The 23,796-nt window shown below is 39.0% G+C and overlaps 1 protein-coding gene across 5 annotated transcripts in view; it reads right to left on the bottom strand.

Moving 5' to 3' along the window:
- LARP7 (La ribonucleoprotein 7, transcriptional regulator) overlaps positions 1-23,796 on the bottom strand; it is a 36,090-nt gene that overhangs the window by 5,063 nt on the left and 7,231 nt on the right. For 4 of the 5 annotated variants that reach the window (XM_007054427.4, XM_037897058.1, XM_043545345.1 and 1 more), the window contains 8 exons: positions 20,161-20,325; positions 18,832-18,940; positions 16,670-17,044; positions 14,394-14,529; positions 8,712-8,866; positions 7,488-7,606; positions 4,357-4,516; positions 1,954-2,045 (listed from right to left, as the gene is read on the bottom strand). In XM_007054427.4, the coding sequence (XP_007054489.3) occupies positions 1,954-2,045; positions 4,357-4,516; positions 7,488-7,606; positions 8,712-8,866; positions 14,394-14,529; positions 16,670-17,044; positions 18,832-18,940; positions 20,161-20,325 (1,311 nt within the window). The remainder of the gene's footprint in view (positions 1-1,953; positions 2,046-4,356; positions 4,517-7,487; positions 7,607-8,711; positions 8,867-14,393; positions 14,530-16,669; positions 17,045-18,831; positions 18,941-20,160; positions 20,326-23,796) is intronic. The other variant, XM_043545344.1, reaches the window with a different exon arrangement.

Here is a 23,796-nt window from a genome sequence, read left to right as displayed (position 1 = left end):
GTGTAAAGGGGCTCTAAAAGCCCCAGATCTAGGCAAAGGAGAAATTCCCCAGGGCAGGAACTGAAGATGACAGCTACAAGCTGTCTTCCAAGAACCCCTTAACAAACAGGGGTTTAAGGGGTACAACAGGTTGGGAGGAGAGTTTTAGGTGGAGCCCCAGTGCACAGTTCTACAAAGATTCTGGGCAGCAACTTATCCCAGGTGTACACTTGGAGTGCTTTTCCAGTATAGTTATACTATTACATTACAGCAGCAAAGCACTCCTCGTATGGATTCAACTTTTGCCAGTACAACTTATACCGGCTTCTGCAAACGAAAAACTATACCAGCAAAAGTGCAATTTTGCCAATATAACTGTGTCTACACTAAGGGCTTTTGTCAGCACAGCTATATCACTCAGGGAACACAGTTCTTCCCACCTCTGCCAGATCACAGTGTTGCCAACTCTCATGATAATCATTGTTTTTCTTAAAACCCCAGCTCCTGGAGTCAAGTGGATATGTGACGATTTCATCCTTCATTCTTAAAGAAAAAGTAAGTTTCTAGACCTTGTGGCTGTGGAAAAAGCTTCAAAATGTGACTCCAGTTCATCCTAAAGACTCAAAAAGCAGAAGACAAATAAAAAAGACCAAATCTATTATTTTTACATACTCTCATGATTTTTGGTGAGCTTGACTCATGACTTTTTCAACATTTGGGGTTGGCAATACTGGACTGTGGCAGATGCTTGTAAAGTAGACCTGGCCTTAGGGCTGGGCTATCTAGCTGTGCCATGCCCTGGGCTATATACCTGTGCTGGCAAAACCCCAACATAGACACAGCTATGCAGACAGAAGAGAGCTTCTGTACGCATAGCTAATATTGTTCAGGAAGATGGTACTGTATTACTATGCTGACAGAAGTCCTCCTGTCGGCATATGCTGTGTCTGCACTAGGGGGCTATGCAAGAACAGCTATTATGGGCAGAGCCTAGGTTCCACTGGGACCACTCTGACCCTCAGAGCAGCACAGAATTGTGAGGGTTCCGAACACCCCCCCCCCCCCCATGCCCTGTTGCTGTAAGTTCTGGTGTAGCACAGAATCTCATCCATAGACAGTAAATGTGCAAATTTGTGCATATACAAGAGCACAGATGTAGCAGGGAGTATTCCTCATGCGCTGGTCTCCAACATGGTGTATGCAATCCAAACTGTTCAATCTTAAAAATGGAGTCAAGCTCCAAATTATAATAATAATTTAAAAAAATAAAGTTTCTGATTTTTTTTTTACCATCTGGTTTTTGAGACTTTAAGGGTTCATGTTTTCTCAACAACCACGAGGGCTGTGAGCTTACTTGTAAATAAAAGCCGAGATTCTCATGCAATTGCCTGACACCATAAGCTAGGGGTTTAAGGAAAACACCAAATATTGAAAGACTCCTGATAAAAACCACAGGAGTTGGCAATGCTAGTATAATCAGACCCCTTAACTTTATCATGGAAGAGCACATAAATCCTTTTAAATTCCATTTGAAATGCATTGTTTTGCAGCTTTAAAATACTATTCAGACCAATCAGTTTATTCCATTAAATGTAAAGCTGTCTTACCTCTTAGAACCATAAATCAGAATTCTTTAACTACATGCAAACACAACACTCATTAGCAGTGACTGCTTCAGAACACCAGCGTCTAGGTGGGCAAATTATTCATTTTTATTTTCTATGTGTAGCAACTGGACCGAACCCTGCAGTAACCAAGTGCTCCCTACTTTGCTGCTGCATTTGACTGTAAAATCTACTCCCAAGTCACCAGGATTAGATAAGAGACGAAAGTGGAGTGGAAGATCACAAAGTTTAGGAAAAATACAGATATTTCCCTTCAACCCAGGCTTTTGATCACAGAAATCATATTTCAATCACTGTTGCACAAACATAAACATAAATTCAGACAATCCACTATTCAAACTTATTTTACCTTCTCTGTGCCTCGCTTCTTTTCTCTAGGTTGGTTAAGTTTAGCTTGTCTGTCCACCAAAATTTTCTGCCAGTACCGCTGTTCATGATCACCTTGACATACACATGAAGCAACAGTGTATTAATAAGGTTATCCAATATAAAGGATGCAACATTTCATCTGTCATGGCCAGGTCAACTTATTTGAATATGTATAACTGTGTGAACAATATTTGTGGATGAAATCTGGCACTTCAGTTCTCAGTACGGAAGGAACTTCTGTGTAAGAACAGGTTAATCGCTTTTCATTAGGAGAGGGGGAAAACCTTATTTTAAAATGGAAGCTTGCCTACTGCAATAAAGGTAGTTTTAAATACACAATTAGGCATACATATAAATCTTCAACCACTGACTTTTTGTTAATCTAAAAGAATATTTTTATGTGGGGGAAGAAGGCCCAGGGGAAAAAAACAGAGAAAATTTGCTCCCCAAAAATCATCTTTGTTTTGCGGTCAAGTCTGGGAAATTTTTTGATGGTTAAAAGTTACTTATTTTCATTTCAATTAGCGGATTTTTAAAAAAAACCGTAAGCCATGACTTGGAGAGCACTACAAACCCAGAAAGGGATCTATGGTAAAGTAAGAGTCTCCCCCGCAAAGCCAAGGTCCATCAACCCCAACTGTAATACTCTAGTCTTACTTGACAATGCTAAAATACTGAAGGCAAAAAACAGAGTAAAAATAAAGAATAGTAAAATTATAACTTGAAAACTAAATGCTGTATTTCTTCAGATTGTCTTTGGATCTCAGAACTGGAACAGTTTAAAGGCAAGGCTTCATCGCAAAATGAAATATTGCTGCCTTCAGGAGATCACAAACTTCCAACTGAACTCTGCTTAAGAATTAACATAACAAATAAACGCTTACATTATGGCTCTTAGGCAGGGATGGGCAAACTTTTTGGCCCAAGGGCCACATTGGGGTTGCGCAACTGTAACGCTGTGCGTTCCCACACAGCCTGGCCCCCTGCCCCCTATCCGCCTCCTCCTGCTTCCTGCCCCCCTCAGAACTCCTGACCCATCCAACCCCCCCGGCTCCTTGTCCCCTGACCACCTCCTCCTGGGACCGCCACCCCCCCCCACTTCCTGTCCCCTGACCTCTATCCACACCCCACACCCTGACAGGCCCCCCGGGACTCCCATGCCTATCCAACCTCCCCCGCTGTTCTCTGTCCCCTGACCGCCCCCAAACTTCCGCCCCATCCAACTGCCCCCTGTCCCCTGACTGTCCCCCGGGACTCCCTGCCCCGTATGCAACCCCCTCACCCCCAGAACCTCTGCCCCATCCAACCACCCCCTGCTCCCTGTCCTCTGACTGCCCCCCAGAACCTCCTGCCCCTTATCCAACCCCCTCACTCTCCGTCCCTTACCATGATGCTCAGAGCAGCAGAAGCCAGCCACGCTGCCCACATGGCGGCGAAGAAAGGGGGACAGCAGGGGAGAGGAGGGGCCGGGGGCTAGAGCTCCCGGCTGGGAGCTCAAGGACCGGGCAGGAAGGTCCCTCGGGCCAGATGTGGTCCATGGGCCATAATTTGCCCACCTCTGCTCTTAGGTCTGGTCTACTCCGGGAACTTACATCAGCATAGCTACGCCTGCCTTACAGTGATAGATCAAGGAGCTCAATCTTTTGTCTTTAATGAAGAGATGGTTAAGGGGTGACTTGATTACAGTCTGTAAGTATCTACATGCGGGAACAAATCTTTAATAATGGGCTCTTCTGTCTAGCAGAGAGAGGTATAGCACTAACATACGTCTGCTCCACTTCCCTAACTGCAATACGCTATAGTACATCTTTATACCAGTATAACTGCATCCAAACTAAGACAGTTTTATTACTTTAACTATACCTGTATAGTCATCAGCAAGTCTAGTAAAAAAATTTCCATAAAATTCATTATTCCAAATGTCCTAGGGACATACTCTTGCATTTCACCATCACGTTGTAATTATGAGGCTGAAGAGTGGAATAGGAATATGGTTCACCGCAGTGACAACTGTCCATTGTCACTGAAACCAAAAAGTGATCTGCCAGTTGAAGTTATGTAAAGTCAAATGACCACTCTTGTAAGAATAATGTTAAGTGGTCTGGTTAAGGCAACCAATTTAAAATACCAACACATTTTACTCAGACTAAAGAAACAGTGACATACTATGTTTGAGGTTTCGAAGCTTTAGTTTTTGTAGAAAAGGGAGAATAGCAACAAAAAGAAATAATGAAATAAAACAAAAATATTGATTCTGTAATTTATAAACGATGCAGAAAAGTATCTTAACTGAATATCAGCAAAACAGTTAAAATACAGCAACAGTCCTGCTCTTGGCTCCTAGGAGCTGTCTCTCATGCATATATTTTAATAAACCTCTTACCAGTTAGAACCTCGAGTTTCCAGTTGTTTTTAATCTGAATTTCTTTATGTGCTTTCACTACAACCTGTGCATCTTCAGGAGTTTTAAACCGAACATGACACTCTGTATCTCCTTCCAGCATGTCAACATAAGCAACATCAGCTATCATTGCCAGAGCATCCTGTGGCACAAAAGAGAACTCAGACAGGTTAGCCAGAACAAAAATAAACTGCAGTATTTTCAAATACTGTCCTTTGAAAATCCAAGGTGTACACAAAGGAGAAATGGCTTGGGAAATATTCTCCAAAGTCAATTACATTAATAAACGAATCTGACGTCAAATAATTTCTGGCTAACATTTATTGAGTTTTCAGAAGAAAATCTATGAACAGTCAATTTTTACTAGATCGAGAACTATATAATTTACCTCAGAGTTGTATGTTTCCCAAGAACCCAAGCTCAGGCTACATCTATTATGAATCCACACAACTGCTAACCCTTGTTGATGTTCTTTACAGTCATTAGGAGGGATGACAGCAGAAGAAGAATTATGTAATGCAATAGTATTTCCATTTCATATGTTAGTCCAACAAAAATATATTTACTTCCACACCTAAATATTTTATTTAAGGTTAGGACTGTGGAAAATGAAAAGAAAAAGCTCAAGAATGGTGAACAAGTTAGGAAATCAGTACATGGAACACTATGGTGGATACTGGAGTTCCTTTTCTCCTATACCAAATGATCTCCGCCTGAAAACTGACACCAGCAGCCGAAGAAGGAAGAGTCACACACACTCTTTCAATCAAATACCTTACCTGTGAAACTTGCTGTGAGGGAAATTAACTGGTATCGCTCATTCCTAGTCAATTTCATTCACAGCAGGTACTTACTTCAAGTAAAAATGTTTCTATGCAAGAATTAGGCACTACTTTTAACCCTCCAGCTGCAAGGCTGAATCTTAAACCCCCCCAGCACCTAGGTTGATAAGACCATGTGTGGTCCAAACAAAACCTTTTCACCCCAAGTTTGGTATTCCCACTTAACATTTCCACAGAAAATTATTCAGACTACCAAAATTAATTTTACAAGAATATTTGCTTATTGGTTGATCTCTGAAAAGTGCCTCCACTCAGTAGCATGAAACAACATTTTGGTAATAAGAATTGAAATGTTTAAGCAATAATGTTACATTAAAAATAATGCAATAAGCCAGCAAAAAATATTTTGCACATCTGTCAAGAATGTACTTTGAAACCTAGACTTACAACATAGAGGTGACCAGACCAGCAACAGAATATTTCCATAATTTCCTAAAGTAAGCCAAAACACAGTAATATTTGTGTGTAATATTTTGTAAAATGCTATGTCTACCCTGTTTATTCTCTAGTCATGGTGTGACTCCACAGTTAAGATGGGGAGTGACTTTCTATTATAATTCATATTTTCACAGTTCTTTATTTTCCCCTGAGAATTTTCATGCTTAGTCACAGGTCAGATCATTTATTTTTTAAGACTGACGCAAATCAGGCAAGTAATTTGATTTACATATCTGAAAATACCAGAGTCTAATACAGTTTGATTTCATCTACACAAACAAGACCAAAACTTTGTTATCCCCTTGACTATATTACATCATGTTGTAACACAAACCCTGACATAATAAAACATGTAAGAGCAGACAAACGTTGAATAGCGCTTAGCTATTACAAGTGATGAGTGAGCGAGGGCGAGGGAGGAGGTCAGACATTCTCTCATTAATGTCTCTTGGATCTTAGATAGCTGCTTATAAATACCTAAATAGATAAGACTGATTCAGTTGAAAGCATATCACCAATTTGTTTTCAGTGAGAGAGATATGGCCCAGATCTTGCAAAAATTTACGCACATGCTGAAGTTTAGACACTTATGATTAGCCACCCTGACTTCAATTGTATTATTCACAGGATTGTAAAATTAAGCAATTGCATAACTCTTTGCAAGACCAGAGCTGAAATAGTTCTCTCATTGCCTTAAATGATCTACAGAGTATTCATTCCAATATAACATAATGAATGCTTTTCAAACAGTAAACAAGTGTTAAACCTTCTGATTTAAGTATCATAAAAGAACTGATTCAGTTCATTTAATAATTCAGGTCCCTAACTACACAAAAAGAACCAGCGTACACTAATACTTCATATAGTACTGTGCCGGGGCTTCTGAAATGGAGGTTTCCTATTTAAATTAGGGGCAAGTGATAAAAATGACCATCAGTTTCTGTGTTTCCCCAAACAGGCACAAGTTCATGTCTCTATTTATTCTTTCTTATCTCAACCAAAAATACATAAGAAGCTGCAAGTTGCAAATAATAAAAAAAGAATGCTGGTCCTTTATCACGTCACAGCATTGCAAATTTATATCAAGTTTTGTGTAAACTAAGGCCAAAATACCAATTTGACAAGCACAAAAATAAGTAACACTTACATGTTATTTCATTTATCAAATTACATATAGCCACATGCAACATAAATGGCATTTTTAGAATAATTGTGAGTCACCTAGGGAAATATTTTATGACTCTCATTCAGGCAGCACTTTATTGGCCTCAAGTTCCTCTTAGATGAACAAACCTTATTAAGTAAAAAAAAAGTTCAGTAAAAAATTACTGGCACAGTATATTATTTTTAATAGAGATTATTCTATATTAAGCAACTATCATCCATTTTGCCTTTAGATGAAGTAAAAACAGCTTACCAGTAACTTAAATAGTTATTTTGTTTGTTTTCTTAACAATACAGAATTCAACTGATGTCTGTCATACCTATATTGCAAGGGTGGAGCAGTCAGGGCTGGTGATGGAGGGAGAAAACAACTCACCCCCAATAAAAAGTAAATCTGTTTTATAAAACTTATTTTCATGGTAAACTTGACTTCTCTGGAAGAGCGCTTTCCTCTCCCCAAAGCTTTTATTACTTTTGGTTTTGATATAGGTTCTCTCAACCTGGTTCTGCTTTAATGAAATCTTCCATTAATGGGTACTCTTCAGAAATATGTATACAGCTAGTTGCCAGATAGAAATTCAATACGACTTGTTTAAATGGCATTCAATCATTTTCAGGATGGTATAAGGGGAAAAGATAACAGCTGCCCTGAGGTTACAAAGGCATTACCTTGATGTGTTTCCTGCCTGGTAGGGGTTCGGTGCTAATGATCTTCACAATTACTCCATTCACAAACTGTGGTCCCATTGTGTTAGCTTTCTCAGGGGGACCAGAATCTTCACTGGTGGCTGTTAATTTGAAGAGGAAAAGAGCATAATGAAAGTTCACATGTATTAACTTGACAAACACAAGATAACCACAAAAATCACACAAACAATGCAATAAATCTTGTGGTGGTGTTCAGACACTGAATGAAACAACAGATACCAAACACTGTTGCAATGGATATATACTTAGTTTGGATCAGTTTGTATATATGGCTATTGATGGCAGTGACGAGTATTTCAAAGGATAAAAACCAAAGTGACAATACCAGGTGGCATAATGAATGAATCAATTAGAAATCCCTCCTAAAAAAGGGCCATATACAAGTCCTTTTGCAGTTTTAAACACGACCTATGGTAAGGATCTTTGCACCCCAAATCCTGAAGAGTGCTGAAAAAGGTTTAATGCTCCTAGGCTAGAAGTTTGTGGACAGAAGTTCAGGGGATCCAGTGCAACCCAGTAACAGCGTAAGGCACTTTTCTTTATTATTGCTGGAAAAATGTTTTAGTGTAGTTCTTGTGAGGTAGTAGGTACAAACAGTGTACAGTACCTTGGTCACTAAACAGGGTGAATCATAACCTGGTCTGTTTCTACCATATAGTTTTGTAAACCTGTCTGGAACACTGTTTATCCCATCTACACTCACCACAGAAACCTTGCTAGCATCATACTGTCAAGAACTGAGTTGAAACATGGTTCTGACTACCATGGAAGCACTGCTTATATAGACAGTCCTTAAATGGAAACTACCGCAATACATGTGTTAGTTTACTATGGAACATTATCATTAAATTAAACTAAACGTCTCAAAACCAAAGATCATTTTGTAATCTTGGATTATTTTCTAAATAATTTGATTATTCATTAATTCAGATAATGCAATAAATCAGAATCAATATTAATACAATTTATTTTATATAACATAGCTCCTTTAATATGAAGTGTTGTAAAAACTTTATTTCACTCTGCCTTTTCCATTCAGAGAAGTCAGTACACTGTAGAACTATTTTGATATAGATCTAGTCTCCAGTTCTATTAGAATATCAAACTCTAATGACCACCAACTGCATTAAAAAAAACCAACCCCATCATAAAAACACACAATATAAAGATCAGAAAAACCTTTACATTTGACATTTTTTGTTTGAGGACGCTTTTGTACACCATCTGTTTCCATCTTCTCCACACACTCAGATTTGATTTGGGACATTGTTTTCTTTAAGGAAGCCATGCTGGCTTTTTGAAGGGCCAAATATTCTTGCTTCAGATCCATCCATTCACTCCTACGTAAAACAAAGATTTAGGAATAAAAATGTCAATACTTGTGCAAAAATAATTACTTAAAAAAAGCCACTGCAAACATGAAGACAAAATTATGATATTATTTGTATTACTGCAGAGTCTGGGAGCCCTTGTCATGGACCAGAACCCCAGCTAGGTGCTGTACAAACACAGAACAAAAAGACAGTTCCTGCCCCCAAAAACGTAATCTAAGTATAAGACAAGAGACAACAGATAGAGACAGATGGGGTAGCACAAGAGAACAAGACAACATTCGCAAAAAGAAAAGGAGTACTTGTGGCACCTTAGAGACTAATAAATTTATTTGAGCATAAGCTTTTGTGAGCTACAGCTCACTTCATCGGATGCATTCAGTGAAAAATACAAGTGGGGAGATTTATATACATAGAGAACATGAAACAATGGTCAGCATGATAGGCGTGGTCTCAGTATATCAACAGTCTAACTTATCAAATTTTTGTAGGCATGATGAAAAAGACAAGTATTGAGGAGGGTTTTGAAGGAGGATAATGAGGTAGCTTTGAAGATGTTTATGGGGAGTGCCCCCCAAGCGCAAAGCACAGTATGGAAAAGGCACAAGGGTGCTTGTTTGAAAAATTAACAAGTGGGCAATGGAGGCAATGGAGCATCATGGACTGATTGGAGGTGACAGTCAACATCTTGATAGCGAATGAGAGTGGGGATAGGCTGACATGGTCAAAATGACTTGCAAATAAAATACACAAACTATAGCTGACATCAGGGGGCAGATGCTCAGTTGGTGTAAATTGGAGCTATGGCAATATATACCAGCTGAGACTCTCCCCTGTTGTGCTTAATGGCCTCCCCATCTTTTTATATAGCTGTCTAGGGTCTGATGGTTATCTGACTAAATTACCACTTCGTTTTATCTTCTAAATGGCCTCAATAAATACTAACAGGAGAACAAAATTACTGAAAAATTGCCATATGTATTGCATCTTCTTCAGAAAGCATTCTGAATGCTTTGGTAAATCAGACATATTATTTGGAACTGGAATTACACAGAGCACAGACACTAATGGAGTACTGGTTAGTTCACAGAGCCCTCTTTAGTTTTACTACATTAAAAATTAGTCACTTTTCTCTAGAAAATTCACTGATTAAAAAAACAACTGGTTAAACTCACCCTCCCCCCCAAATCTATAGAGATAAGAACATTCCTTACTATTCAAATGCATTAGAGTTTTTAAAAAAATCCACACTGCATGGAAGCAATTTATATATTTACATACATTTAACATGGAGATGTTTCTGCAAACAGCTAGAGCTTTGCTCTAAAGAAACACAATGCCTATAGTGCCAGTGTGAGAACGACTCATTGTTACCCTAATCTGTGCTATCAAACAAGCTGATAGGGGATTTTTAAAGAGGAGGATATCTTGTGGTAATGGTTTTAGCTGTTAACATTGACAACTGTATACTTCAAAAAAGCATCTAGCTCACCCAGGATCATACGTTCTCACAGAGCAAAGACATTAAAATAACAAAAGAGCCATGTAATGATTCTTTGAGATAAAAAGGCAACAGCCACTCTGTAGTAAGGTATGGTATAAATAAGAGCCTGAGGAGGCACTCCCTGTTAACGAGACTGAAAAGGAAGAGAAGACCATGAGGAATGAGCCAGGCAAGTAATTCAATGTTTATAATGATCTTCTGAAGCATTTCTACTATGCAATAATGAACAGAAATGTAATATTCTTGTGTTATATTTCATGCAGCAGGTGTACTGAACTGGTGGAAAAGGACAGCAGACACTGCAAAGTACTGGTTTACATGGACCCCTTCTACTTTAACATGGAGGTGCTTTCTGTGACTATAAAAAGTAAGTGCTTCCATGTTTTAGTAGAGGTGAATCCTGATCTCAGTCCTGGAATATGCATGTGGAAAAAACAGGAACCTTGCCTCTGCTCTTGTGTCACAGGATTTGTTGACCCATAAAAGGAAATAAACACAAAAAGAGGAAAAATAAGAAATCATGTTTACCTATTGTGTAAAATCTCTTATTATACAATAGTTGGTGTTCAGACAAGACCAGTATATGGGTCAGGTAACAATTATATTTATATTTTAAAAAATTAGTATGATTTTGCTGGTCAACTTATTTAAGTGAGAGTATGTTGTAATTAATATTAATGATTATTACAAGTGAGGTATTTACTGACAACTTTTAAAGGACCCTCTTTATTTAACATGGGGGTACCTGCTGCCTAGAAAAAGTGCGTCTATGTTTCAGTGGTGGTGGATCTGAGTGTCTTGAATTTATGACACTTCTAGAAAATAGACTGATCACAACTCAGAAAGAAAACTAAAATGTGCAAAAAGTAACAAATGCTAGCAAGTCTGTCCTTTAAAATATCAACCCTTATTGTTGTTTGTACTTCAAACTTCAGATTTTTTACAACAATAATGCTGCCTAAAGATTACATTTTATATTATATATATTACTCTACTATTAGAAAATACCAGTCTGAATGTGCATGCTATATATATATATATTTTAACAAATTTGTATATATAGTTATATTTTACAGAAAAAAGAGGCATAACAGAAGTCTGCAGTCTCAGCTTAAAGGACCTCCACTACTTTAATGTGGAAGTACTTGCTTTGCTCCTGAAAAAGTAAGTGCTTCCATGTTTTAGTGATGGTGAATCCTGATTTTTCAACTGCAGAACATCTACACTGAAAAAAATGCCCATTTCCACAGAAAACATTTGATGTGGAAACCTAAGAGAACTACAGATTTACAGTATTGTAATTAATCTGTAGCAAAAACATTCCATGCATTGTAGATTTCAACTATACAAAAATACCCTACCATAGTAATTTAAAACATACTCTAAGGGAGAAATCCTGCCCATATGAGGTAAGTAGCACTTAGAATCCATGGCTTAGACTGGCATCATGACACCACAGCACTAATGCATCTCTATATACAAGGTTAGTTTCTCTTTTCATAACAGCTATGCACTCCCTCCTGCAAAAATAGTTAAGTCTTTGTTGTAAAGGACCCCCTCTACTTTAACATGGAAGTACTTGCTGGATGCTTGAAAAAGTAAGTGCTTCCATGTTTTAGTTGTGGTGAATCCTAATTGCTTATTTACAGATCAATGCTGTTTTAAGTACTCTGGTTAAAAGTACACCGATTATCTGGAGGCCCCCCAAGTTGGAATGTTGTTTGTGTTTGATAGTTTGTTGTTTGTATTTGATAGTACTGTATTTTGGGGCTTTTCTACCTATTTTTTGTATTTTCCAGGTAGCATACAACACACAGAGCAACAGATAGCTGTTTTTTAAATCCAATGAGATGTTGGTATTAAGAGTATTAGAAGGAATGTAAATAAACAAAACTACTCAATTTACATTTTCTACACTACTGTCTATTATAAAGGAGAATAGCAATTTTTATATGAAAAATACTTATTTTTAGTATGGATTTTTTAAAATTTTACTTTTAAATAAATGGCAACCTTTTTAAAGAGAAGTTTTACCGAGCTACATACGGGACTCCCTGATGCAACATATATATTTTTTGTTTTTTTAATTTGAATAGCCTGTTTTGTTATCTGAAGTTCGCTGTAAATATCTCTTGTCAAATATCTTAACTGCAGGCCACTACTGTTGCTAATATGCAACTCTGTTGTGTAAAAGCTGGAATTGCACTTTAGCAATGGTGATGGACTGTAAGACATACAAATAGATATTACAGGAAATAGCAATGTAATATTGGACAAATTAGTGAAACAAACAAGATGTTCTCAGATAAATAAAATATCAAAAGATGCATTGTATTCAATACGTAATTTCACAGTTTGGCAATATTTAATAAAGTATGTAAAACTTTAGAAACTTGTGATATTTTATTGGACAGTTATTTTTATTTGCAAATGTCACACAAAGTTAACAGTGGCATGTTGGTGTAAAAGTAGTATGCACATTCACATATACCATTATGACAAAACATGAAGGCATTTAAATTTGGGTAACTATAACAGTTTAAACATGTAAAAGATCCTGCTTATAAACTTGTTTGTGGGGATTAATTTGGTCTGTTCACTTGTAGAATATACTAATCAACAATCATGAACAATTCAAATTTTGATCTTGGAAGGATCTAAGAAAGTACAAGTTATCCACAATTCTTTAAAAGTATCCTTTTTGAAGGAATCCCATTAAATTCAAAGGACTTGGCAACACAGCTTGGCTAAAAAGCAGCATTTAAAATGGAAACTTAATGCTTTTATCCCATAAATACTTACCACACACAAGACTCAACTTATTGCTAGTTACAAGATAAGCTACATAGCTTGTTCTGCCTGTTAAAATTTATAAAAGAGTATCATAATATGGTTTCCAAACAAACACGTAAAATATATGAAACATTACCTACACACATCATGGGACTACATAGGAGAAAAGTGACTTTCTAATAGCAGATTTGGTGCCATGACTGACCCCATAGTTTGCATGGATAGTAAAATCATAACTGAAGCTAAGTTTTCATTAATTGGAAAACAAGTGCAAAAAACAATATTTAACTTGTTGAAAGAATTAACTGAAAGCCTGAAGTTCAATCCTGAACATTTACTATCTCAGGTTTCAGAGTAACAGCCGTGTTAGTCTGTATTCGCAAAAAGAAAAGGAGTACTTGTGGCACCTTAGAGACTAACCAATTTATTTGAGCATAAGTGAGCTGTAGCTCACGAAAGCTTATGCTCAAATAAATTGGTTAGTCTCTACGGTGCCACAAGTACTCCTTTTCTTTTTACTATCTCAGGCACTTTAATTCCTTTAATAGGAAGGAAAAAAGCATGGTCCATAAACTGAAAGGGTGCAACGCTGGTGTAATTTAGTCCTCTCAGTTTACATGAAGAAAAAGTAGACCTGTCTGCCTCATGCAAACTGTATAATGCCATCAAAGTACAGACCAGAGTTTCATTTAGTTCAGTATCGAACAGTGGTCAATGAGAGATTCTTAATTAGGTTTAAGAAGCTTCCATAATGAACCTAATTGTGGGGAAGAGAAGGAAGGTTAATCTTGATCCCAGCTAGTGATCAACATATGCTGTGAGAACTGTAGACCTTAAAATTTTACTGAAAGTTACTTGCCACAAAGACAGCAGGGTTCTGTGTATTTTTCGTGGTCTGAATATAGCTAACATCCCACCATATGGTGGAAACAATATTTTCCCCAATACTACTCCTAAAACAGCAGTCTTAAGACAAATTTTGACAAGTTCTCAAATAAATAAATTCATCTGATATATTAATGCAGTGACATTAACTTGAACTAATGTTGACTGAGAGCTTATAGCAGCTAACTGATTAGGAGGGGAAAAAATTCTACTGCCCTATAGTTCAAGCAGGTTAATACCATTGACTATATACCATACCATTCAAAAAGACAGCAATCAGCACAAAAATTGGACTACTAACTTCAGAAACATACTCTGAATGCTATAAACATATTAGTTGGTATCATAACATACTTTGAGAGTACTCTCAATGGAATGACCTCCTCTCCCATCTTGTGCCTTTCTTTGTGCTTTTTCTTATGCTTCCTTTTTGATTTTGAAAGGGATGTATCTTTCTTATCACCGTCTTTCTCCTCTTCTGTAGTAACTTCTAAATGAAAAACCCCAAAAGAAAGATAATTGGATATGACTTGGACAGATCATATTTAAAGTGATAAACATAACTGAAATGGCATGTTCCTTCATTTACATTGCTCTAAGAAGCACTGCTGAGACACAACATTTATGATCAACTTTTTCCGTTTGAATTTTTCCTGCTAATATCACAGTGAAATGTAGGGAGGTCTCTTCTAATTTATTTCCACAGTATATTTAAAAAAGTACAGACAAGTACAAACTGTCTCTGTCAGCCAACATGAAAAACAATGCAGAACGCAATGGTGCTTGTTTTAGACTATTATTCTTCTCTACTTTGTTTCATCCCCAACCCCTCACTCCTTACTACACTGAGCACTGAATTTTCGGTTTATCCTTTACAAAGTTGAAAAGATATTGTACTCCATTGCTTCCTTCATTTTAGATTCTTAATTCTCCCTTAATCCACCTATAATCCATCATTCTTTTCCTCTCCACACCCCTTCCAGTTCACATCAAAACCATCGCCAGCTCTGTGAATAAGAGAAACTAATTAATGGATTTCCAACAATAGTTGCTGTCTCCCTACCTTTTCCCCCTCATCAGTAGCATGAGCCACTAGCCCAGGGATTCTCAAACAAAAATTACTACACAACCTCAGGAGGGTGGGGGACTGAAGTCTGATCCAAAAGCCCGATCCCCATCGCACCGGGTGGGGGGCCAAGACAAAGCATGAGCCCCACCACTCCAGGTGGGGAGGCCAAAGCTGAAACCCAAGGGCTTCCGCCCCAGCAAGAACCCTGTAACTTAAGCCCCGCTGACCTGTAGCCCTCGGACTTTGGCCCCAGACGGGGGGGGAGAGGGGGCTTGGGCTTCAGCTTTGGCCCCAGGGAGGTGGGACTCAGGCTTTGGCTCTGGCCTTGGGCCCCAGCAAGTCTAAGCCAGCCCTGGTGACCCCATTAAAATGGGGTCGCAACCCACTCTGCCAAGTGTGTGGACTCGATCTCAAAAGGTCCCTGCCAGGATTTTATGATTTTTGTTCTGAAGTTGTTTTCTCAACACAAACTTTTTGACCTGTGGATATCAACCTTTTCCCCAAACTAAGATTGCTGTAGTCTAAGTGATTAGCTATTTACTTTTAGCTTTAACCATGGATCCTTATCTTCACATGTAATTTTGACATAGCTTTTGATATCTTGTGTCACTAGATCTTTCCTATTTCTAGTTAAAAAAAGAAAAAGAAAAAAGCGTCTCCAACACATTCCTTTTCTGATTTTAAACCTACCCATCTAGGTTTTTATATGGGGCCTTTCAACATAGTCTGAGTTTTTAAATCTACACCTAATTTCAGTGGCGTTCCAGCTGCCCACACCAGGTCTGATTTGAGCCTTCTCTGTAAACCGTATTAATTTCTGATAAGAGCCTCAAATCTGATCTAATCGCTCTGCTATTCTCCATCAAGCTCATCTCTCTGGAATGTCTCTGTGCTAGCTTTAAACTTGACAGAACTTCTATGAGCAATGACATCCAACTCTACATATTCCTCAACTCACTCTCTGAACCCTTATGTATCTGCCAGCTATTGGCCCAAATACCACTAATGAATGCTTCAAAAGACTAAAGTCCTTTTGATAAAAAGGAATTGGTGTCCAATGTCTGAATCCATTGCCACTCTCCTTAGCACATAAATTTACCCAGTACACACTAGTCCAAGTACTAGGCCTAGTAACCCCTGAAGCCATCCCTCCCAAAGCCATGAGCATGTATCCCCCACCTCCCTCTACGCACACCACCTTCACTCCCTCCTCCTTTCATGGAACCCTGCTCTTCTCTAGCCTTGACTCCTACTGGGCTCCCCACTCCTTCACTTGTCTGCCACAAGATACTAACTCGTCCAAAATTCCACCTTTCCATAAGGAAGTGGGTTTTCAGGAACCGATTTGCCTTTACTTACACTATAACAATAAGATTTCTAACACTGAGAAGGAAATTCTTTTTTGGCTCCCAATCTCTTCCCCGATTCCCACTTCTTCCTCTTCCGCAAACCCACCTTTCACTATCTCTGGAAGATTGCCAAAATCCATCTCTCTCTTTAATTTTGCTTTTCTGCAGCTAAAAGGAAATACAAAAGTTACAAAATTCAATAATATTTTTACCTATGGAATCCTTTTGAACTTCTGTCGTTTCTTCTTTTGCAGAATGAACATCATCTTTTTGAGCAGTTTTCTTGACTTTTGCACCTAATGCCTCTACATCTCCAGAGTTGCTTCTTTTTCTCTTCCCTAGCCTACTTTCCTCAGTTAATTCTGGACTTTCTATTCTATCCCATTTTTTTCTCTCTTTCTTAGAAGATTGCCTATGGACTCCAGATACTTCCATTTCCAAGCACTCAGATGTTGTTCTGTGTCTCTTTGACTTGCTTATTTGATCTGCAGTAGTGTCCATGTTTGATTCTTTCATTTCTGCAGCTGACTGTACACTGCTCTCTTTCTTCATTTTGGATTTTTTCTTTTTCTTCTTCTTCTTCTCTTCTGTATAAAGCAAAACACCACATTTAGAACTTTGTCAATTAGCATTCCTGATGAAAGTTTAGATCAGAGAGCCTAATTACATAGAGGTAGCAAAACATGCCCTCATATGAAGAGATCAGAGTTTGAGCCTTAAGTTCAATTTTCAGTTCCTGGGAAAGTTAGGATGGGGATCATCCTGTAAGACTTCTTTTCAATTACTGAAAAGAGGCAAGAGATGGTCCCAGAGGGCTTTACTGATTATTTTAGGGTGATGAGATAAAACTAGAGGGGTTTTTGCTGGAATCTCCCAATATAGAGGGGGGGCATGGTCTTATAAGTGAAGGTTAAGAAGAGGTTTCCTAGAATGCTTCCTGTTGAGTTAGCAGAGAGAATCAAGAGTGCCTGAAAGGGTTGGAGGTAAAGTCCTGCTCTTCCTCACGATTTGTATGTGATTACAACATTCCCTGGAACTGGCTGCTTTTGGAGGTTGGCAGGAAAGAGAAGGGTCCTTACTGACTCAAGATGGACAAGTAAATAGGACAGCTGGCTGATTTAAATTAGGAGGTCTATTGGGGAGACCCAACCTTTGGTAGATATTGGGAAAATGTCATAACTGCTTTTATGAACCCACTGAATCTATCGCAATTTGTATATAGCAAGAACTACATGCCTGCCAAATTACCTAATAGGGAGGTTATCTGTACTGTAATGTGGGAAAATTAGGTCTGATACCCAGTACTGTTTATTTGCTTCCAGACTGGCATGGGCTGGGAACACTACTGAGAAGCAGCACAGTCAGGCCCTGACACAGAAGCGGCACCTCCACCTTTTGATTCACACCAATCACCACTACAAATGATTAAGGAGCAAAGCCTTGTTGTTAATAAAGGAGTAGTCAGTCATTGGCCAGAAAAATGATGGATGTGATGGAGAAACTCACTGTATGAATGGAGGGAGCCTCAAGACCCTGTATGAGACAAAGTGAGCTCCTCTGTCAAAAACAAGGTAAGAATGAGCTGAGCAAATCAACTGAAACTATAATCATGCTCCTTGAAAGATTATGCTATCAAAATTAATCTACAGATCATTTACAGAACACCACTGCTCAAGCATATTGAAGGGCTTTCCCTTGGCAATTTTCCCATGTTTCTGTGAGCAAACATTCTACTGACATTTAGAAGTCTCTGCTCAGAGGCAATGGAGTTATGAAGACTGTGAATGATCCTCAGTGAGATGTTCAGACAGTAAAATTCTGGTAAATTTCTCTGGTTCTACTAGTGAAAGAACTCATAAAGAAATACAGCTAACAAGTTCAACAGAAAGAAAAATGCCAGATGGTTGCCATCCAAGACCTGTTAGGTGGTCACATTTTGGTTTTAGTGGCCTTAACAATCTTTAAATGTAATTTTGCTATTGTAATTTATAGCCTTCTCTTCAATACTAAATGTTTTTATGCAAGTGTGACAAATTTGACTGGGACTCATGGTGATTGTTTGCTTTCATACTAGAAGACTAGGCTGTACTATTTATTAATCATCATTTAAACAATGTTGCTTCTTGGTTAGCAAGAAAGGACATTTTCATCCTTATTCAAGAAAGAAAAGAGAGGCAGAAATTTACTACTGAAAACAGAGATGCTTCATAAACCCATATTTGCCAAGGAAAACAAAAAAAAATTACAAATTTCCGTTTCAATAAAGTTTTAAATTAATAGATTAATTAAGGAGTTTACGCAAAAGGAGTTTAAGATGTCTGAATTAAAAATTATTATGCCCAAAATATTCCCCTCCCCCTCCCAAAATACTTACCCACTACACTGCAGTCACTTGTATTCAGCGCAGGAACAGGCTTATTTTTTACTGTTCTGGGGAACATCCCAGGTTTTCTTGGTGCTTCTTCTGGTGGATTATTCAAAAACTTAAATTAAAAAAAAATAGGAAGTATTTAAGATCAACAAAATATTATTTAAAAACTAAATTTATTCACAGCGGAATACCCTCCCCCCCAAAAAGAAATAATTACTAAAAATATATACTGTCCCTACACTCATTCTAGAAAGATGTGGTCTCTGAAGAATCCAACCAAGGGGGAACCACCTTCTTTTTGATCATTAGTCCACAAGCACTGCTTAAAAGTTTTAGTCTTCAAGTCATTAGTTTACTAGCTCCTTTGGCCAATACAACAGTTTTACTTTTGTTTTTGTTGTGCTATGGAATGATAATTTCTAAAACCTTAAGACCACACCACAAAACTATGATAAAAGTTAGTATTAATACCTTCACTATCCTCTTCCAGTGAGCTGTGCGAGGCCATTTCATTCCCATTTTGCTGCTGTCATAAACAGACACTTTTATTCTGGGTCAAAAGGAGCTAAAAAATAGCCCAATTAAATTAAGGGAGAAAATATCAGTGTGCATTTCTCTTATTTGCTTCACTTAATTTAACTGAATTAGAAAACTTTACAGTTTGTGAAGCTATTTGCAGGTTTTGGGGGGAAAAATGACAAAAAAAAAATCAAGGTGATATCCAGGCTTTGAAATTATATCATTTCTGAGAATTCCTGTATTTAAGTTTCCCTTCCACTTCCCTTTACAGCACTAGAGACTATTCACGTTTGCCACTCTATTATGCCTAAGGCTGCGAGTCTTTCACTGAGATCACGGAAATCATGGATTCCTTTACTTTCCAGGACCTCCGTGACTTCTGCAGCTTCAGCTGCTGACCCCAGGGCTGCCCAAGCAGCCGTGCCCGGCCCGGGGCCAGCCACACCGGCCGCTGCTTGGGCAGCCCCAGGCAGCTGGTCCCAGGCGCCGCCCCCTGGCTCGGAGGAGTGGTGGCGGCGGCGCCCCCTGGGCTGCCCCCATCCTTAGAGAAGCAGTGGTGGGGACCCACCCCCCTAGAGCAGCAGCGACCACCAGAGCACCCTCCCCCAGATCAGCAGCGTCTGCTGGAGAACCCCCTCTCCCCCAGCACCTAAGATTTAGTCATGGGTATTTTTAGTAAAAGTCATGGACAGGTCACTGGCTCTGACTTTTTGTTTATTGCCTGTGACCTGTCCGTGACTTTTACTAAAAATACCCATGACTAAATCATAGTCTTAATTATGACATGGAAAGAAGTGTTAAAGATGGGCCTACCTCAATAGCTTTGTCTGCTTGCTCTCTTGTTTCAAATTCAACAAATGCAAATCCCTTTGGGTCTCCAGTGGACTTATAACGTGGGATACTGACATAAACTACATTACCACATTTCCCAAATACCCGCTCAATCCAACTGTGGTTGACATTTTTGGGAAGCAGCTCCTTAAAAAAAAAAAAAAAAAAAAAAAAAAAAGATGAAACATATCTCTTTTAGCAATATAATATACACATTCCCATATAGTCAGTTACCACAGTATCAGAGGCTCAATGTAGCCTAGTACTGCTAGCTATTTAACAGTTTTCAATGAAATACCTAAGAAAAATTAGGAAATATTTTCACATTTCTAGACAAGTTTGCTTACTGAATGAAATAGGTAGATAAATAATAGTAAATTAATCAGTATGGGGAACAGCAGGTTTTAGCATTCATCTGGAAATGTCACTTTAAACCTGTGGTGGGCAACCTGCGGCCCATCAGGGTAATCCACTGGCGGGTTGCGAGACAGTTTGTTTACACTGACTGTCCGCAGGCACGGCCGCCCGCAGTTTGCCATTCCTGGCCACTGGGAGCTGCAGGCGGCCGTGCCTGCGGATGGTCAGTGTAAACAAACTGTCTCACGGCCCGCCAGTGGATTACCCTGATGGGCCGCAGGTTGCCCACCACAGCTTTAAACTGTACCCTTGGTAAAAACAACAATGTACATTTGATATATGTTATTTTCTCGTTTCCTGTACCAGAAACTCAATTCAGCAATCACATCCATGCATAAGGAACCTTGAGCCAGTGCAGTCTCATTGGCTTGAAACAATCAATTCAATTCAATTCAATTCAGCACAATGGTTTTTTGACTTTGGGTAACTCACACTTCAGAGAAATACGTGTTCATTTGCAACAACAAACAAGCACTAGTGAAAGAACTGGTAAATTAAACCTGGTAGCTCTTTAGTTTTTAAACTTTATGATGAGCACTAGTATGCTAATTGCCCATCTGTAGTGATGACCAGTGTGGGGTTTTCAGCCAGTCACCTGGGCAATAGGGGCACATATGAATTGGCAATTTTATGCCACACATTTTGGCAACTTGCAGACAGCCTGCCTCAATTCCTACTAGCTTCCCCTTACTGCTGACAGTGGAAGCTTGTCCAAACTATTAGCTCTTTCTAGTTCAGGAATAGCTTCCTATACCTTTCTAAAGATGCCCTTATGGGTGGCCCATTTGACAAGATACACCTTCGAACACTTATAGAAACAAAAATTGCAATGTCAGCATTATTTATAGTCTCCCAACGGGTTTATCTTTCTAAAAAGATTTTAACTGAAGAACTTAGTGACAAGACACTACACTGTTCCAAAAGAGAGAGAAACTTCTTGTTAAATGATTGGTTTAGTATGGGCTCTGCCTGCCTGAGCAGCACATTCCATTATAGTTTTGATACAATCTAAATGTCAGTGAATTTAAAACTACATAAAATATTTAATGGGATATGTACAGCACCAGAAACAATTACGCACTGCTAGGGAGTCGAAAGTAGAGCAGAGAAAGTTTATTAACCGTAATATTATCTTTGTAAAACTTGTTTTGAAATTTAAACTTCAATTAAGCCTTAAGGGAAGTTTCTTTTTATAGGTAAGATAATGAAGCGACTCCTTAAAGGAATACATTACATGGACTTTATTCTTGTTTCAAAAATGGAGCTGTGCATTGCTGCATACGCTGAAAAATACGCTATTGTCCCCGTGAGCCCAAGTACAGTAGCAGATTTTTTTGTGAAATGCAAAGGATGTGTTCCTATTCATCTGAAACTACAAAAGCGGTCTTTGTGTTGATCCTGCACAAAAACCTCTCTCCCCCCCCTTCTCCAGTATGGAAGCAGAACTTATCAAGGACTCTAAGGATGTGTCTACATTGCAGTTAAAAACCCTTCAGCTGGCCTGTGTCAGTTGGCTCAGGCTAAGGGGCTGTTTAATTGCGATGTAGACATTTGGGCTCAGGCTGCAGCCTGGGCTCTAGGACTCTGCAAGGTGGGAGAGTTCCAGAGCTCAGGCCCCAGCCCAAATGTCTACTTTGCAATTAAACATCTCCTTAGCCCAAAACTCTAGTCACAGGCCAGTCGAAGGTGTCTCACTGCAGTACAGACATAGCCCTAGGGAATACCTACACAGCATTTAAACACCTGCAGCTGGCTGGGGTCAGGTGAGTTGGGCTTGTAGGGCTTGGGATGCAGGACTGTAAAACTGTGGTGCAGATGTTCAGGCTTGGACTGGAGCCCAAGCTCAGGGCCCAGTCTGAGCTCAAACATCTACACCACAAATTTTACAGCCCTGAAGCCCAAGTCCCACCAGCCTGAGCCCCGCAAACCCGAGCCAGTCGCAGGATGTTTTATTGTTGTGTAGACCAGCAGTTCTCAACCAGGTGTCCGGGGCCCCCTGGGGGCTGCGAGCAAGTTTCAGGGGGGGTTCACCGATATAAATCAGAGACCAGGGCCACCGTCAGACTCCCTAGGGCCCAGGGCAGAAAACTGAAGCCCGAATCCCGCTGCCCAGGGCTGAAGTCAAAGCCCAAGCAACTTAGCTTTGTGGGGCCCCGGGCAATTGCCCTGCTTGTTGTCCCCTAACCCCGGCTCTGGCTTTTAATCTACTGCATTTGCAGAAGAACAGTTGTTGTGGCACAGGTGGGCTGTGGAATTTTTATAGTATGTTGGGTGGGGGGTGCCTCAGAAAGAAAAAGGTTGAGAACCCCTGGTGTAGACATACCCTAATAGAACTATACCGCCCCATGGTTGCACACCAAAAGAAGTGATTTAGCAGGGTTTGAAATTTACTTAATCACTGTATTAAAAAAAAAAAAAAAAATTGGTCTCTCTCTCTTTTTAAAAAAATCTGTAGGTGGTAAGAAGGATCAGATATATATTGCAAATTACTTTCCATATAAGAACTTTGGAAATTTGGTGGTCTACAAAATATACACCAATGATTCTTTTTACAACAATTTCAAATCAAAGCCTAACTAATTAGCTTATTAAAATAGGCTTACTTCATATAATATTGACAGAAAAGTTTCAAAATATTTGAAGAGCTTTGGAATAAGGAGAGCTTACAACTGCGTTCAGGAATTCTATTAGCACTATCACACCACACTTAACAAAAGCCCAGCCATCACTATTTGTTGTTAAAGAAAGGAGCTGCTGTATAAATACTTTATTCTCTAGAATCATCAGAGCAACCCACGTTATTTACTGATCTGGAGAGCTGTGGTACTTTGCACATGTATATACCGACATGGTGGTTACCGAATACATGCCATCACAAAAAGTTTGGTACTACAAATAAAAAAATGCTGGTTCAATGAAAACTCAATTCCCCTAATGGCTCCTGCTACATACCTACTTTGATATGAGCCATAAAAGCTCTCTGAAGTCCAAGGGACTCCTAGGTAACGCCCCAGTGAAATGGGAACTGGCTACACAGAGCTCCTTCTGAAAATCTTTCAAGAATACAGCTCCTCAGAGGGAGCACTAGCTTATATCAGCCAGCAGCATTTTTTACTGCCATTGCTAGCATTGTTGGTATGCTGGTGCTGTAGCAATATAGTGATTTTCAGAAAAATCTCAGTATAGACACAGTGCATAGAT

This window comes from Chelonia mydas, chromosome 4, assembly GCF_015237465.2.
Source record: "Chelonia mydas isolate rCheMyd1 chromosome 4, rCheMyd1.pri.v2, whole genome shotgun sequence".
Taxonomy (NCBI): domain Eukaryota; kingdom Metazoa; phylum Chordata; order Testudines; family Cheloniidae; genus Chelonia; species Chelonia mydas.
This window is presented reverse-complemented; position numbering and strand designations above follow the sequence as displayed.